The sequence below is a fragment of the Protomyctophum bolini genome (genome assembly GCF_963924005.1).
Source record: "Protomyctophum bolini genome assembly, chromosome: 6".
Lineage (NCBI taxonomy): Eukaryota > Metazoa > Chordata > Actinopteri > Myctophiformes > Myctophidae > Protomyctophum > Protomyctophum bolini.
Window position 1 is genome coordinate 17,185,236 of NC_137867.1, and position 16,490 is coordinate 17,201,725.

At 41.3% G+C, this 16,490-nt stretch overlaps 2 protein-coding genes across 3 annotated transcripts in view; both read right to left on the bottom strand.

The window, feature by feature from the left end:
- The window catches only part of mapkapk5 (MAPK activated protein kinase 5), a 29,541-nt gene extending 27,463 nt beyond the window's left edge, over positions 1 to 2,078 (bottom strand). For both annotated transcript variants that reach the window (XM_080766527.1, XM_080766526.1), the window contains exon 1: positions 1,275 to 2,078. In XM_080766527.1, coding sequence (XP_080622653.1) covers positions 1,275 to 1,310 — 36 coding nt within the window. In that variant the 5' untranslated portion in view covers positions 1,311 to 2,078. The remainder of the gene's footprint in view (positions 1 to 1,274) is intronic.
- A 1,309-nt stretch (positions 2,079 to 3,387) lies between these two features.
- ostf1 (osteoclast stimulating factor 1) lies at positions 3,388 to 16,080 on the bottom strand. Its single transcript, XM_080765365.1, has 10 exons — positions 15,941 to 16,080; positions 10,509 to 10,555; positions 10,271 to 10,321; positions 9,832 to 9,895; positions 9,528 to 9,581; positions 9,158 to 9,265; positions 8,570 to 8,619; positions 5,010 to 5,088; positions 4,782 to 4,880; positions 3,388 to 4,579 (listed from the first exon to the last, which is right to left on the bottom strand). The coding sequence occupies exons 1-10, from the start codon at positions 15,972 to 15,974 to the stop codon at positions 4,521 to 4,523; spliced, it is 645 nt and encodes a 214-aa protein (XP_080621491.1). The 5' UTR covers positions 15,975 to 16,080; the 3' UTR covers positions 3,388 to 4,520.
- Between the last annotated feature and the right edge of the window lie 410 nt (positions 16,081 to 16,490).

Below are 16,490 nucleotides of genomic sequence, written 5' to 3' on the forward strand. Positions count from 1 at the left end.
TACGAAAGTTGTTAATGAATGTCAAGAGGAAATTCTCCCAAAATAGAGGCCCATGTTCTAGACAGCTACTGTAGCAATATAAAGAAAATAACTCTCTCAATATAACATACAAGATAAAGACCTCTTTCACAATGCTCACATTCATTTAAATGATTCTCTCTGTCTCTGCATTCAATGTGCTATGTTTAAATAGACTGTCTGCAATATTTCTATACTAGTAGTGATGAGATTACAAGAATAGTCACTTTCTTCAGCTGAAGATTAATTATTTTTTGTCAAGCTACACAGTTGGGCATGTAACAGTAAACTTAGTAGGGAAATATGCAGGGTCCAAGACAAGTCAATATTTTAGCCGATGCAGTACACTACAGACAGTTCTGCCTTGCAGTCGCAAATTGTGGATAATGTCTGTATGAATTGATACACCTAGTGCTGCAGTGCAATGGACGAAAGATACAAATCGGGCTTAATATAGCACTTACTGATCAAAATAACATACCTTGACTAGATCCCTAGTTTCGTAGTGGAATCAATGTAGGTGAATGTATGTGAGTGAGTGAGTGAATCTGCAAATCCATGTAAAACTATGGTACATGCTGCTATTAAATGGTAGTTAATATTCTACCATTTGAGATAGGAATTATTCAAAATAGCCATGAAAAATCTTTCCACAAGCATTTGAATAAAGAGTTTCAACGATAAAGTCAGACCCATTAACACTGTGCATTAAAATATATCTTATCTGGATCGGATGATGAACGATCCTGTATCTCTCCCTTGCATTACACCTGGAGCATGATCAAGATATAGTGTACAACTTATACATTAATGCGTTTCTAGATAAGATATCCAGACTCACATTTTAATTCAATACAACAGACAACATCACAGATTAAAAAATCATGTATTCATAACAGGACCCCTAAGTCTTTTTGCCACACCATAAAAAAGCTGGTTTAAGTGAAGCATGTGTATTATAAATAACATACTATCTCCAGGCCTGAGATGTAAAATATGTGAAAGAACAAAAACATAATGGCTAAGGTACTTCTTAATCTAGATAGATAGTTCAGTCACTGACAAAAGCAGTTATGGTCAGGCATACTGATCCCCAAAAAGTTATTTCTATGTCATAGCTCACACAGAAAATGCACTTGATTTTATCTTGCCAACGAGTAGCCTAGATCAGCTGTCTAGTCTATATGAGGCAGTCTAATGCATCTAGACTCTAGGCATACATGATTGTGCAGGCTTCGGATTTATTTTCTTATTACCTTGATGAAATGGTCTGCGTTGTTATCGTCTGTCATGATGGTGTTCCACTGTTGACACGATTATCCTGTCACCCCGGGTGGTAGACCAAAGGTAAACAAAGGCTTGTCCTTTGACCTGTAAAAGTTGATATTCGGTGATGTTGAGATAGAGGTGGCCGAGGAGTCCCCGAGCCTTGTGCTACTGGTGACAGATCACGGTCATGGGTGCCAATTGATATTGGGTCACCAAGCAGCCACGGTGGTATACGGTACGTTCACTTCGGGAAGCCGACTTGAGGCCACCCGGCCGGGTACGATATTTTTCAGGCCAGCTCGGCTCACAGCCTCGGGTTCCGACTCGCTCTTCCAGTCGTCTTGGATTCACTGTAGCGACCATGTAGAGTGGCAGACTCCCAGCGAGATGACTAGGAAAAGACGTGGACAGTAGACACGTAGCCCCGGTGTGGCTCGCCACTTTTGGTGGGCACAGAGTATGGCTGGGACAAGAATAGTGTATTTTTAGCCTGACGCAATGAGTACTGTAGTCCACTAACGTCGCGTTATGTGGTCGCAAGATACCGGCGGGGCTCGGCTAACTTGTTATTAGCTTTTTTGCTAGCAATTAATCTGAGGCGACTGTATTCGCGGATCCAGTGTAGCTAAATAATTAACGCTATGCAACAACGCCAACCGTGAAACATAAAGCAGGCCAAAGGTATCGTGTAATAAAACGTGGCGATAGCGACGTTAATCAAAACTCGGCACACCGTGTTCCAGAGGTTGGGTACGTAGCACAGCAGAATGAGCAGATAGAAGAACGTTATACTACTACTGTAACATCGAGTCGATGAGTCTAAAATAAAGGTACTAAGGAGACGTATGTGACCTCACCGTCACCCGGAAGTGCGGTTAGAACCAGGCTCTGCGCCACCAGGCTATTATGTCTATGAGGCTACTGTCCTATTATCTGTGACGTCATTACAAAATCCTTGGCATATTTCTTTGTTAGCGTCGAGCACGTCTGTAACGCACCACAGCTACTCCAAAGAAGGATCTAGGCTGAATAAGTCACCATTCACCAACATTGGCAGTTGTTGTATCATGTATAAGAAAGTAAAAACTAAAAAGCATTAGCAGACATGGCAGAATAACGCCAACGGTGTACTCAATAATGTCAAGAGTTTGTGCTTGAAATGTACTGTAATTCTGCAAACTGTTAATAAATATTTCAATCAAAAGAATGTCATGAAAGGTGACAATTAAGTGACGTGGGACTGGGGAGATACAGTTATGGTTCCGTCTCTTGGCATTGTTGACAAAGCAACATGATTGATGAGTATTTAACAGATTGGAGAATTACAGTACATTTCAAGCACAACTCAATACAAAACTGTTAACTGTGGACGACACCATACACATTACACTTGTTTACAATAGGGTCCACCATGTTCAATTCATCATAACATTTAGAGACGTACAAATATACACTTCTTTATAGCCCAAAACAGACTCCCCAAGCGGCCGGGGGTCTCGGATATGTCTATGGTCTGGGGGTCCTCCCCCAGAAACCCTTTAACAGTTTAACTTTTTTTTGCACTCGTCTATCCATTTGTTTGCTGTTAAATTATATATTTGCTGCTGCATATGTCTGAAGGAAGCCAAACAAAAACAAGTTTTACTCTTACTGTACACAAGATAAAAAAGGTAAAAAATAAAAGTACAACCTTGAACTTCGAGTAGATGTAATTTTGTCTGTTCTGGTGAATTTTGGGAGTTTGATGCTTTTATCAGGCTTGCTTTACTAGCATTGGAAAATTATGGGTAGTTTCAGCCATTAAAAAGCAAAATTCATAAGTGAACAGCTCTGTATGATTGCATGCATTGCCAGGCCCCAGAGTCAGACACCCTCCAGATGTAAGTTCCTGTGTTCTGGTGAATTTTGAGTGATACCAAATCCAGGAGAAATGACAATGCAGGGGTCCTGTACTTATACTCTAAGGTCCTGTAGATGTGGTCAAAATGCAGGAGACTCCTGCAGGAGATGTGTTGGCAGACCTCAGCCCTGAACATTACACAATAAAACGGCATTTGGTTTATTATAAATTCCATTAGTATCCATGATTCAGTTGTACAGTGACATTTAAGAAAATTGTTTTATTGCATAGTTTTAAACAGATACAGCACTTGGATAGAAATGTAGAACAAAACAACTCATTAGGGTCAGAACACAACATTCCTCACATTCACACAAATATACTGAAAAGAACAGTAGGCCCATTCAATCCTTAACCACACTGTACAATGGAAGCTTTAGTTACATGTGGTTTAGAAAGCAGCGATCATTGATAAATAGAAACAGAAAAAAACTCCCAGAATGTAAATCAACCCACAATATATATTTTTTTACCTGGGCACATCTCCCAATGTCCAATTTAAAATATGTTTTACCCATAATCAATAATACACTATTCTAATGGAGTATTTTATGTTAGACATTAGCAAGCACAGTACATACAGTCTTAAATTAGCCCCATGCTGTTAACGGTGCCCACAAGATATGATCTCTAATTGATTGCAATCATATCTACAAGCAAGCAGAGGAAAACAGGTCCCCATCGGTTCCCATAGCACATCCCAAATGAGAGGGGTGTTAAATATATTACTTTGATTATAATCCGTGATCCGTCCCAATTATTCTTTCATCTATGCAATGTCCTGAGGTCTGATTTACAAACATGTTGCTTTTAAAATTCCCACGTACATTAATATATGAAGATTCTGTATATCTTATCTTCTTATGCCCCAAAACCAAATACAACCATGAAGGAATGCAATCTACTTTGGACAAATCTCCTTTCAGTCCTTGACTGCATTATATTGGTGCCCCATTTATACATTAAAAAACACACACTGTTGGAATGCATGTCTCCAAATGATAGTCCTCCTCCCACTGCTATAACATCCACAAACACCCCCATCCCTCTGCCCACGGTGTGCTCCGGGGAAAGATCCTTGTATGTGAAAATGCACTTGGCTTTGAAGACAATTATATAATAAAAAATAAAGAAAAAGGCACTAATTAAATGCTTGTGAAATTCACATCGACGTGGGGCAGAGGCCTGACGACTGAGCAGATTACAGAGCTAGAATGGAAATCAAAATCCAAACTCGGATGAGAATTCCATTCTAGATTTGTAGCAAAACGACATGCTCTTGAGCTCCCTGAACTGAAAGGAATGACAGTGGTAACATTTCAACATGAACAACTCAGTCTGAATCCTCATCATCCAGGTACTCCTCTGCGTTGCTGTGGGATCGGGTGATGTCTGAAACACAGAAAAACACAAATTCAAAACAAAGTGTGTGTGTGTGTGTGTGTGTGTGTGTGTGTGTGTGTGTGTGTGTGTGTGTGTGTGTGTGTGTGTGTGACTGTGTGTGTGTGTGTGTGTGTGTGTGTGTGTGTGTGTGTGTGCCTAATCTCGTTAGTGAAGGATGCAAGGCTGCCACCTGCTGCTGGCTGTGACTTACTGCTCCCTTGTTTCCTTTTGAGAAGTGAAGCACACTGGGCGTTGGTGGCCATCTCAAGAGCTAGCTTCTTCTCGTTGTTCTTAATGTCTGTCCTTGCATCTGAAACACACAGATTTAACACTGTATACCTGGGAGCTATTGTACTGTTGAAAGACACAGAACACAGGGTTCTGAAAGTGGTACATGCACATTGGTGTACTAAAATATATAATGAAGCTGTATACTCACTCTTATTCAGCAACATCTCTACTATGTCAGAGTATCCCTTCCAGGCAGCAGCATGCAGAACAGTGTCTCCAAGTTTATTCTGAAACACAACATATTTAACATTTGCATGAATCATCCTCATTATCACAATGAAAAATGAGCCTCAGTGAAACTGGAATGTCACATCATTTACAAAAGTCATGGAATATCAGGGAATTTAGTGGGTCTCATTTTCTAAATTCCCTAGATATTCACCACCAAAGCCACTGCCTTAACCTGTGGTGGCAAACATGCCTGGAATATGCAAAATAACTACAGTACAGAGACGGTGTCATGAGAGTCAATGACACAAATACTAAATGTAAAGCATGCGCTGATGGAAAGAAACACCCCTGTATATTTATCAATAATTTTGCTGCTTGTCACCTGTACAACTTTGCAATGGGCTGTCTTTCTAAGCCACATTGTTCCTATAACCTGAACGGTATGAGCATATAGCAACTTTGCAAATACGGTAACTGACTTTCTAAGCAACATTAAGGGGCAGGCACAATGCAATTGACTAATAATTGGTGGTTGTTTTTAATGACTGCTAGGCATGGTCTCTGCAGAATATGATACTGTATATAAAATAAATATAATACATTAGCAATATACCAGTAAGACGCGCAAACGCGGGAAGCGAACGCAGCTGAGACCCTCAGCCATATAAAATACTTATAAACAAAGGGAGTCTCCCAGCACGCCACAGCCCGATAAGGCTAAACCGGTGCATCGCAGGGGCAAGGAGAACAGTTGCAGAATAAGGGATAGACAGTTAGACACTGGAGAAGCTGGGACAGTTAAAGCTTTTTATTCAGGTGCTAGTAAGAAATGACTGACGTTTCAAGTCATAAGTGGCAGCGACTAGGGAGGCATTAGGGAGGCACACAGAGGTAGCAAGGGCTGTGTTGTGCTCTCAATGAGCCAATGGCAGTTGGCTCTCTGTTATATGGTAATATTCTATACGGTAAATAGTTGTTCAGGTCCCCGGGGGGTCCCTGGCACTTCCAGACCCGCAGGAATGCGCCCAGGGTGCCGGCCCGGTTCTAGCGAGCCGCCCTGCGTCCGAAACGGTCGAGAAATGACAGAGTTACCGTGTGGGGGTCCCCGGGTGGTCCCCGGAACATCCAGACCCCCAGGAACGCACCCAGGGGGCCGGGCCGGTTCCGGTGAGCCGCCCCGCGTCCGAAACGGTTGAGAAATGACAGAGTTACCGTGTGGAGTTACCCAGGGGGTCCCTCTACTGTACTGTACTGTAACACCTGAAATCATCATATATACAGATGTGTGTGTTAGGCTGCACAACAGTGACACTTGGTTTTGAAAACCAACCAAATGCTATGTTCGTGCTCAGACACAGCCAGCCAGGCAGGCACACACAAAGCTACATAATGAAGTGGTTGCACCACTTAAAAATACTGTACTACTGTACTATACACACTAGCAGCTGAATAAAAGGCTTTAATTGTCCAAGCTGCTCCAGTGTCTATCCCTTCTGCATAAAAATGTATACTCTGTATCAGTGTTGGGGATAACAGCGTTATAAATAACGGCGTTACTGTAACAATACTTTTTTTGGGGTAACGGAGTAACCCACCGAGTTAGTTTGCACTTTTAGTAATTTGTTACCTTTTCCAAAAACAATGACGTTACTAGTTACACTTAAGACCTTATTTGTACGTACAACTACTCATGTCATTTATTTGCTCAGAAGTCCTTGTGGAAAAGCCTATGTTGGAAAAACAACACGTGCATTAAAAACGCGTATTGCAGAACACAGTAGTACAAAGAGTACAATCAGAAATGGGGATGAAGAAATCCCAGTGGCACATTATTCCAAAAAGGCACAAACACGATGTCTCTACTCTTAGATATTTGGGAATAGAACAAGTGCATTTCCCAAGACGAGGGGGAGATATAGATAACCTGTTATTAAAGAGAGAGCGATGGTGGATACATTTTAGAACCATGGCACCCGTAGGACTCAATGAAGTTTGATATTAGGCCATTTCTTTAGATTCAGCCACTGGATGTTTACATAGAGTTCATAATGTAGCTTTAATACTTTTTCTGTTTCTCTTTGTGGTTTTTCAAAGAGAAAACAGATTTTTGATTGTGGATACTATATTAATGTCCCAAAAATTAGGGGGACCACATTTATTTGGCCTTAGAGCAAATGGGTGTTGACATACTGATATACCCAGCTTTGTTTATTGTTTTTAAAACGTTTCTATTTTTCTACTTTCATACACTTACTAAAATCATATCGATATAAAAAATAATAATGTATATTTGTGCACTAACTTTGATAATGTGAAGAAATGTTTGTCAATCATGTTTCTAATCACTTGAAATTGTTGGAGCGACCCCACAACACCAGATTTTGTCCACACTGTATAAAATGAATCATTTCGTGTTCTCATTTATACTTGAGAAATACCAATACGGGTCAAAACGTTGTATGTCCTGCCTGCTGTGATTGTGAATAAATTTACCTGGAGCATTACAAAGTGAGTTGCGAGTCCTTGCTTTTGTTCATGGCTTTTCAGTTTTTTTCTGTTCTATTATGAAAAATAATCCATCCGACGCATTTGCGCAGTTTCTTGAATGAATGAGATCGGTCAACGGAGAAGTGAAGGCTGCAAGCAACACCATTGTGTCACACAGTGTTACACAAAGTGACCCATATGCAAAAGATGAAGAGTTTATCCTTTTATGGCTGTGGAAATATCTACACTATTTTTGGATTTATTGGGGAAAGGACGAGATCAGTGTCAATGCAAATTAGGCAAGCCCAGCAGCTCCACAACACACAACACTGTCTGGTAGGCTGCACTTTTATTTTCTCCCTCCAGGGTGGGTTTTAATTGTCGGCAACGCAAAATAATCTAACAAATTACTTTTCTCAGAAGGTAATCTTGTTACGTAACATAACAGGATTCTTTTTAATGGCAGTAATCCAGTAACCTAACACTGCTATGTATATGCTAGTACTCAAAAAGAAAGTACTCCTAATCAATCAGGAAAGGGTTTTACCTGTGCTGCACTGCACAGGTAAAACCTGCTTTTTTGTCACCCCTGGGATGCAGCCATGCTAAACTGTAAACTATCAAGCGTAATGCTCATTTACAGTTGAGATCTGCTGTAACCCAACTCATGGCATGTAAGGTTTATTAGGTTCATTTTTATCAAGAACGCTGCATAAAGATGTCCGCCTTGTCATTATTATCCATCCAGATATACAACTTTTTGTGACAGGCATACCAAAGGGCAACTCAAAGGTACAAGGCAAACTTGTAAGGTCTGAGGAAGGGCTGCGGATATTTTGGGAACCTTAATTGTTATCATTTCTTCTTTACGACTTTATTTTGATCCAGCACCCAGCCTATAGGTATAGATGTGCGTGTCCTTTTTGACTGTTTGTTCAGCCTCCTCTAACACTTGTATTCACAGCCATCTAAAAGTGTGTGACAAATTAGAGACGCCACATCGTGGTTAAAACACGTTATAGAATTATGTTAGTCTTAACTGGTTCTAACCTGTTGGTTGAGCTCCACATTGGATTGGCCCAGTAACAGCTCCACCACATCTGTCACAGTAACGAACAAGAAACAATTTACTTAATGGCATGAATTGTCATAAATATGATGTAGGAAAGGAATGGTGATGAATCAGAGTCATAAGTTACAAGTAACTGTTTCCAAGTTGTGCTCGCCTCATCTATAGTTAATTTTCTAATTGCTATCCTTCAATAACGGCTTTATTAATTTAGTAATTCAGTTAATTATTCACATATTTATGCTCCAACGCAACACCTAGTTTGGTGTTGGACATTAAAAACTCCTAGTTTGACACAGTTACATCCTACAGTATAACTATAATAGGTCTAATTATTTAATTCTGAACATACTGGGTTTATACCGGTATATTCTGAAAATAAAGGTCCATTCACACTGGACGCGTTTTCAGATTTTTAGCTGTGTTTTTCCGTCGGTTTTCCGAAAAACGCATCCAGTGTGCAACCACCTTAAGATCAACTTCAATAATGCTTCAAAGAGGTAACTGTTCCATCCTATCTGCATATTTAATTGGTCTTCCCCTATTATGTGGTCACAGTGGTTCATTACCTTTATGTCCCCCATGGCAGGCCCAGTAGAGGGCAGTGTTTCCAGCCTTATCCAATCCATTGATTCCCACCTTGTTCTCTAGACACTCCCTCAGCCAACTGAGGTTGCCTGAAAAAACACACACACACACACACACACACACACACACACACACACACACACACACACACACACACACACACACACACACACACACACACACACACACACACACACACACACACACACACACACACACACACACACACACACACACACACACACACACACACACAACAAAACAAAGTAGGAAAAAAAGAGACTTGTTAAAATGCAAATGTCGTGGTGCCTCTACAACTGAAACATGCAAGTCTGGAGAAAGTCAGCTCACCTCGTTTGGCTGCCTCATGCATTGGGTTGTCAATGGACTCCGCCTGTTCAGCCACTGTAGGAGAGAGAGGTCAATGAATAAATATAAGAGTTTGTGAAGGACCCAAGATTGTTATTAAGGAGCGCCTCACTAGTCACACGAGTGGATGTGGAAGCACAATCAAATTAAACAAGAACCAGACGGGGTTTTTTGGAGGAGTAAAAATAGTGATGCCAAGATTAATGTTGTTAACTGTCTGAAATAGTTTTGTGACCAACGTGATGATGTTCAAAAGGATCTTAGGTTTTTAACATCATCTACTCACCGTAGTTACTAGGGATTAGTCCCGTCCTTCCTCTGGATGTTCCCTTCCACCAATTACTGTCACTCTAAGGAGGGCAGACAGGCAGTGACATCATACAGACTATACAGTGCTATTGTTTCTTACACACTGAAAGATTGTGGGAACCAGCAGCAATGAAGAGTAATAGAAGCTGAAATATGCATGCCATGGTGGACACAATAGGAAAGAAAGACGTGAAGAAGAGAAGAGAGAAACAGAAATAAATATGACATGGCAATGAGACAGAACATGAAGGGGAATGCTGAATTTATAAACTGTCGAACAATGGTATTACGTGCCAAAAATGGAATCTACATGCATTGTGACCTTGCAGATGTGTTATTCTCAGCATGTGAACCTGCCTTTAGACATAGTATGGCTATACTATGGCTAAATGATCTCTGATGGATGTCTGACTTACGGTGTCAGAAATGTACAAGATGTCTCCTTCTTCAAAGTACAGCTCGTCTGGCTGAGGAACCAAAAAGAATCGAAGGTTTGGTCAAACGGAAAAATGGGAGTGCCAACTGTTGCAAGGATTTGTGGGTAAATTTGTACATTTATGTACAGTTTGGAATTCACCAATTGTATTCATTAATAACTAAAACAATATAAACAATCAGTTGATTTATAAAATCTAAATGGCAAACAAATCTTACCGTTCTAGGATCAAAAGTGAACATGGCTCGAAACACCTTTACCTGACCTAGAATGAGTAAAAAAACATGACAGTTGTTTAGGGGTACAACAGTTAGTCTTAATTGAACTAAAAATAATTGATATATGCCTAACTTTGGTATGTCATAAGCAAAAATCGTAAAATGGCCTGTTATAGTGCCACCATGAGGCTGATTTGAAAAATGTTTAGTGGGATTTCGTCCTCTGCCTAGTAGGAATGTGCATGTATAATTTCACGGAAATCGCACGCTGTGTTCATGATTTGTGGCATTTTGTTCCAAACGGAGTAACAGACCAATCCTGCAAGCTTTGGAAGGCAATCTTAGCCAATCGGGATGGAATATGGGAAATGGTCAGATCCGTGTTGATCACATGACTAGAGATAGTGCTAATACTGATTTGTGTGATGTATAGATAAAATGTGTACGAGACTAGTAATGTAATGAAATGTGTTTATCAAAAAACAGCCTCATGGTGGCGCTATAACAACAAGCCGTTGAAAGAATTTGGGGCAGAGGATAGTCGTTGGCAATTGGCATCCAGGGAGTGTGTGTGCGGAGTTTGGCATCGGCCGGGCAAACAGTGCCGGAGATTAGCTGTACTGTACGCGGATGGACGGACACATATAAAGGTTATGCGTGTGATCATACCCTCTATAGTATTTGCGAATAAATACTAATTAGCTAAAAGATTAAAAATAAATAGATTTTAAGCCGTATTCTTGATTAGTCAATTAATCAAAAAAGAAATTGATGCGGGGGCACGGTGGCACAGTCGGTCGGACTCGGTAGTGCTGTGGCCTCACAGCTAGAAGGTCCTGGTTCCCTCCTCCGCGTCATCAGTGCCTATACCCGAGGTGGGGTTGGCGAAAGGGTGTGTGGAGTTTGCATGTTCTCCCTGTGTTCCCCCCCCCCCCCCCCCCCCCCAGGTTGGCAGAGGAAATGTAGCGCCAAGGATTACATTAGATAATTGGCACTGGGTGAAAAAACTGGCTTGCAAAATCGTGGGATAAAAAATATAAAAAATAAATAAATAAATAAAAGGAAAAAGAAATTGATGGAATAGCCGCTAATATTTTTGTGTCATTGCCACATTTCACAACCACATGGAGTAGCAAAAGGAAACAAGACTAGTAATGTAATGAAAATGTAGAATAATGAGAATGTAGCACAGCTTAAGTGTAGGGACTCGGGCACAGGCCCAGTCAATTGAGATCTTGCCCAGTCTAGCTTCTGAAAAACGTGGCCTAAAAAACTAGAAAAACAACTAAATATAGCCTACATTGGCAGCCCTTCACCCCCTGTGCATGCAAATATATGTTAGTAACGAACCACAGCAAGCTGCCTATGTTTTAAATGGGATCCCCATTGGCCGAAGTTGTGCTACCATGGAATGCCACCTGAGTGGTTGTGGCTGAGGAGAAGCACTTAAAGAATCCCTCTTTTAGTTTTTCTCCTACAGACCATACACATTTCCAAGCGCCTTGAAGCGAGTAGGCCTAATATAATTTGAGTGTGTGTGTGTGTGTGTGTGTGTGTGTGTGTGTGTGTGTGTGTGTGTGTGTGTGTGTGTGTGTAGGGAAAGTACTCTGGATTTGTAAAAAGTCAGCTATTTTCTGCAAAACATAGATGACTGTCACTGTACTGCTGTGGTTTTCAACCTTTTCAGGCTGTGCCCCCCCCCCACCCCAAGTTTTCACAGATTAATTTAACGTGTTTATCTGTCTTGTGAGGCGCTGTGAGCTTGTAGATCAGCTATTTTCACAATATTTGCCTCTTTCTTATATTATTTGCCCAATGTTTGACTTTGACCAGTGTTTATAGTATAGTTTGTAGTTTACTTTTGATGGAGTCATGGTCTTTTTCTTTTTTGAGATATTAAAAAGGTGTAAAAGTCCTTAAATTGTGTCGATTCACTGTCATGTACTGTACTGCGGTACTGTACTGTATGTAAGGGTGTATGGGTCAAGCAGATGAATTTACCATAATGAACAGCCCCCCCCATGCCACATTAGTGCCAACTTGTCAGTCAAACATCTAGACAAGCCTAAATCTTGTTCAATCACTACCAGTACAAAGCAATTACATTTCAGGCTTTACCGTTTCTAGTTGCAGTTGATGTAGCCTATATAATATATTTGTAAGCTATAGCCTAGCCCTAGACTGTAATAATAACAAGGCCAGTGCTTCTTGCTGATTTTTTTTTATGAGCTGATTCAATAAATCTATCTATCTACCGGTATCTACTGTATATTTGGTCTAAAAACTGTAGCTCACTAAATCTTCAATTTTGGCCTTACTTAGCAACCCGTTACTAAATGATTGTATCCAACAGACTCCCCCAGTGTTCCAGAATGAAGAGGCCGTTTCTAAAGCGGCTAAGCCACTAGACAAGCCTGGCTCTGTTCAACACAGCCAGCCCAGCGAGGCTACTCGACAGGCCTAGTCCTGTAATTCTCAACACACAGAGGCCTGTGCTGACTAGCCCAGCATTTTAAATGCTCAGGTTCTCTTTCCCTGCCCATCTATACAGGACAAGCTGAATCCCAAGAGGCTGCGGTGTACGTTGTGTATTTTCTTTGCATATACAGTAGTTATTCCCCCCCCCCCCCCCCCCCCCCCCCATGCATTCATATTTCAGGACGCTTTCCAACAGCACTATTTTTGGTCCCAGAGATTGCTGCTTGACCTTCAACCCAAAACCCCAATCGACAACATCACTATCTAGACTAAGGCCTGCCTCTCGTAGGCCCCATTTCCACCAAAAGAACTTTGGTTCAAGAACTGGTTCTGTTCTAGATTCTTGGAACCATGGTGCCTTCATGGAAACAGTGGCCATTTTTTGGTTCTAGTTCCGAACCAACTTTTAGGGTTCTCTTTTCAGTGGAAACTGGTTCAATATTAGGCAGGAGAAAAAACAGAACCCACCAGGAAAATCCTGGTGCCTTATTCTGCAGCCTTGGGCCAATAAAGAATTGGTTTAGACTAGAGCTTTAGGCTCAATCTTTCCCAGAATCCATACCAGTGGCCAGTGGGTGTGGCTTCTTGTTCACTCTTCAGAGACCTGTTCCACCTTAGATTTGTATATGCATGCAGCATAAGCCTCAAAGATTTTCCAGAGACCAGCCTGTAAAAAGGTTATTACTGTATTACACCTAAGCTACATCAGTCAATTTATTCAAATTCAAACCAAGATATCCAGTGTTGAATGTGTGTATGTGCATTGTGCATGCGTTTAAGTGTGTACAAGCCTGTGTTAAAGGGGTCTAAGCAAGACCGATCACAACGGGTAGCCTATTTCAAAGGGGGCTGCTGCTAAAGATTTCATAATTCGGGGTGATAAACCCGTATTAAAAAGGAATGTGTCATGTCTACTCTTGTTACATTTTTTATTTTCCTTTGCACCTCTTCACCTGTTGCCTGAACATCTCTGAAATATCTCAATAAGTAAGCAAGAGCAAATATTTTCCAGTGAGTGAAACATCAAATCGAGACTAAAAGTTAGCCGCAATTTGCAACACTTATAATGGGATGAATCTAGAGTTGCAATACCCTCTAAACTTTAGAGGGTATTGCAACTCTAGATTGGATCAATGGGCTGTCAATGGAGGCTTTAGAGTCTAAAGCCTCCATTGACAGCCCATTGATCCAATTCGAATTAAACAATGTTAAACTCACGAACATTGCAGCTGTAGGGCAAGCTATAATTATCCTCTTTCAATCTGCAAAGCTTTCACAGAAATCCACCGTAGACATGTTATGAGCTACATTCTGTCAAGAAATTCTGTGCAGGTGATTATTTTTAAGTGTTGCGGTTTTGAAGCGCTTGTTGAAGTCACTGAACAGCCTTGTGTACCACCCGTTTCAAATTGGCACATATTGCAGGAGGCAGCAGCACGTCCGGTTAATAAAAACGAGTGCTTCCAAACTCCAACACTTAGAAAGAAATATCATGGCACGGATACTTTCTTTAGCAGAAAGTAGCTAATAACATGTCTATGGTGGAATCTTTGTTTGACCGTTTTGGCTGCTCTGAAATTCTCTCTTCCTCGACTTCCTTATTGACTTCCCATTGTACCGCCTCTCGCACCGAGAGTGGCTAGCTTGAAGCTGCCCGTCCCTGATTCCTGTCTCTGATCTGCTCTGTCTCAGCTAGAATGTCTCCGCGAGAATTTCAGAGCAGCCAAAACGGTCAAACAAAGTTAAAAATACTTAACGGCATCTGCTCCAAATGAAAATTCTACCACGTTTCCGTTGTCTTATATAGCAGCGTTATGCATCTTTGAAACATCTCACCGAGACTCAAGCGGGCCGCAGCACGGCCGCAACAGAGGGTATGTACAGCTGCGTTCTATTGTGTGCTTACGAAGGGACCTTACGTAAAGTGATCGTCCAAATTTCAGAAAAGCTTTACAGAGGGTCCCGAGAGGGGCTAAACACTAGGGAAATGAATGAACATGCACACCTGTTAACATCACCAAGTAAGTGGGTCTTTGCGATAATTGATGATTTCTTAAAGGGGGTGTCAGTGTCAGTGATTTCAGTCAAAAACCCTTAGGTTTCGTTTTTGCCTTGGGACACAAGCTTTCATCCAATCAGGATAGAGAACAAAAACGAAACCTACGGTTTTTTGACCCCCAGGGGTTAACTGGGGACAGGGAGGAACTCCTTATATGGTCAGCACACTCTATAGTAGAGAGGATTATCACAACAAAACAAAAAAATAAGTGATATTTGAATTAAGTGAAATCACTGACTCTACCTTTAAATAGTGATGAGGGGCTGAATAAAAAAGCAAACTTGCAAAACTGAGATGCCAATTAACTTCCATCGTGGCCATATCATTTGCCAGTTAGTACACAAAGTATGATGAAGAATCTGCTGAGGAAAACCTGCTGCTCATTATAATGTACTTATACATCAAGAAGGGGGGGTACAGGGAGCACATGATCAGCTCCCAGGAAGCATGACTGATGCCACTGCAAACCATATTGATTAATCAGCACTTTTAGCCTTTGTCCCTCTCCATCGACCTGCAGTTTCTCTGCATGGATGATGGTTAAGGGGGAAGTCGGTCGGTGAGGAGGCCTTTGGCTGAAACTGTCTGAAACTAGTGGATTTCTGGTTGCTATTGCTTGCTATAATATAATAAACAACGTTGCTGCATTTATGAACTGCATCAGGAACTAAAGTGAACAACCACACAGCTTCTGTAGAATATCGACTACAGGATGATCAAACTCGTACAGACTATCGACTGAAATGTGTCAAAAGTTCGCACCGACTGCCACCCTCCCAATCCATCAGCTTTGATATTAGCTGCCAAGGTGTGTTCACCGCCGCACTCAGCAGGGAGTAGGGACCATTGTAAAAAGGGAGAAATCCATCACAAAGTATCGTAATTCTATCCTTACCTGGCTTGGCCGGCTTCGGAGGAGGTTTGGACATGATGCGAGTCGCAAAATGCAAGTTATTCTACAGAGAAACGTCGCTCGGCCAAGAAGGCTCTCCCAGTCCCAATGAGGAAGTTACTCTAGTCAACAGAGGCTACGCGGAAAGGTGTGGTACGCATGCGCAAGGGAAACTGTCACAACTGTCTCTCCTCCAGAGCCATTGAATGAGTACTGTAATTCATTCTATTCTATTCTATTCTATTCTATTCTAGTTAGGCTATTAAGTAGATTTAATACTAGAATACTACTTTTTCTACTTTTCTAGTCTGTGTTCCATAATCGGAAATTCAATTACCGTATTCATTAGTAATTAAGTATATAATAATAATAATACACATAATACACGTGTGTGTGACATCATCATGTGTGTGTGTGTGTGTGTGTGTGGTGTGTGCGGGGGGGGGGGGGGGGGGGGGGGAGGGGGCACTGAACCGTGAACCCAAAGATATGCGTGAACCAACCAACTCGAATGTTCAAAGTTTATTATTATAACTCTATTTACCACATATGG

Coding starts and splice junctions, on each gene's coding strand:
- ostf1 (XM_080765365.1), bottom strand. CDS start 15,974: ATGTCCAAACCTCCTCCGAAGCCGGCCAAGCCAG. Junction 9,266..9,527: donor GCATGAGGCAGCCAAACGAG/GTGAGCTGACTT, acceptor GTGTTTTTTCAG/GCAACCTCAGTTGGCTGAGG. Junction 4,580..4,781: donor CAAAAGGAAACAAGGGAGCA/GTAAGTCACAGC, acceptor TCTGTGTTTCAG/ACATCACCCGATCCCACAGC.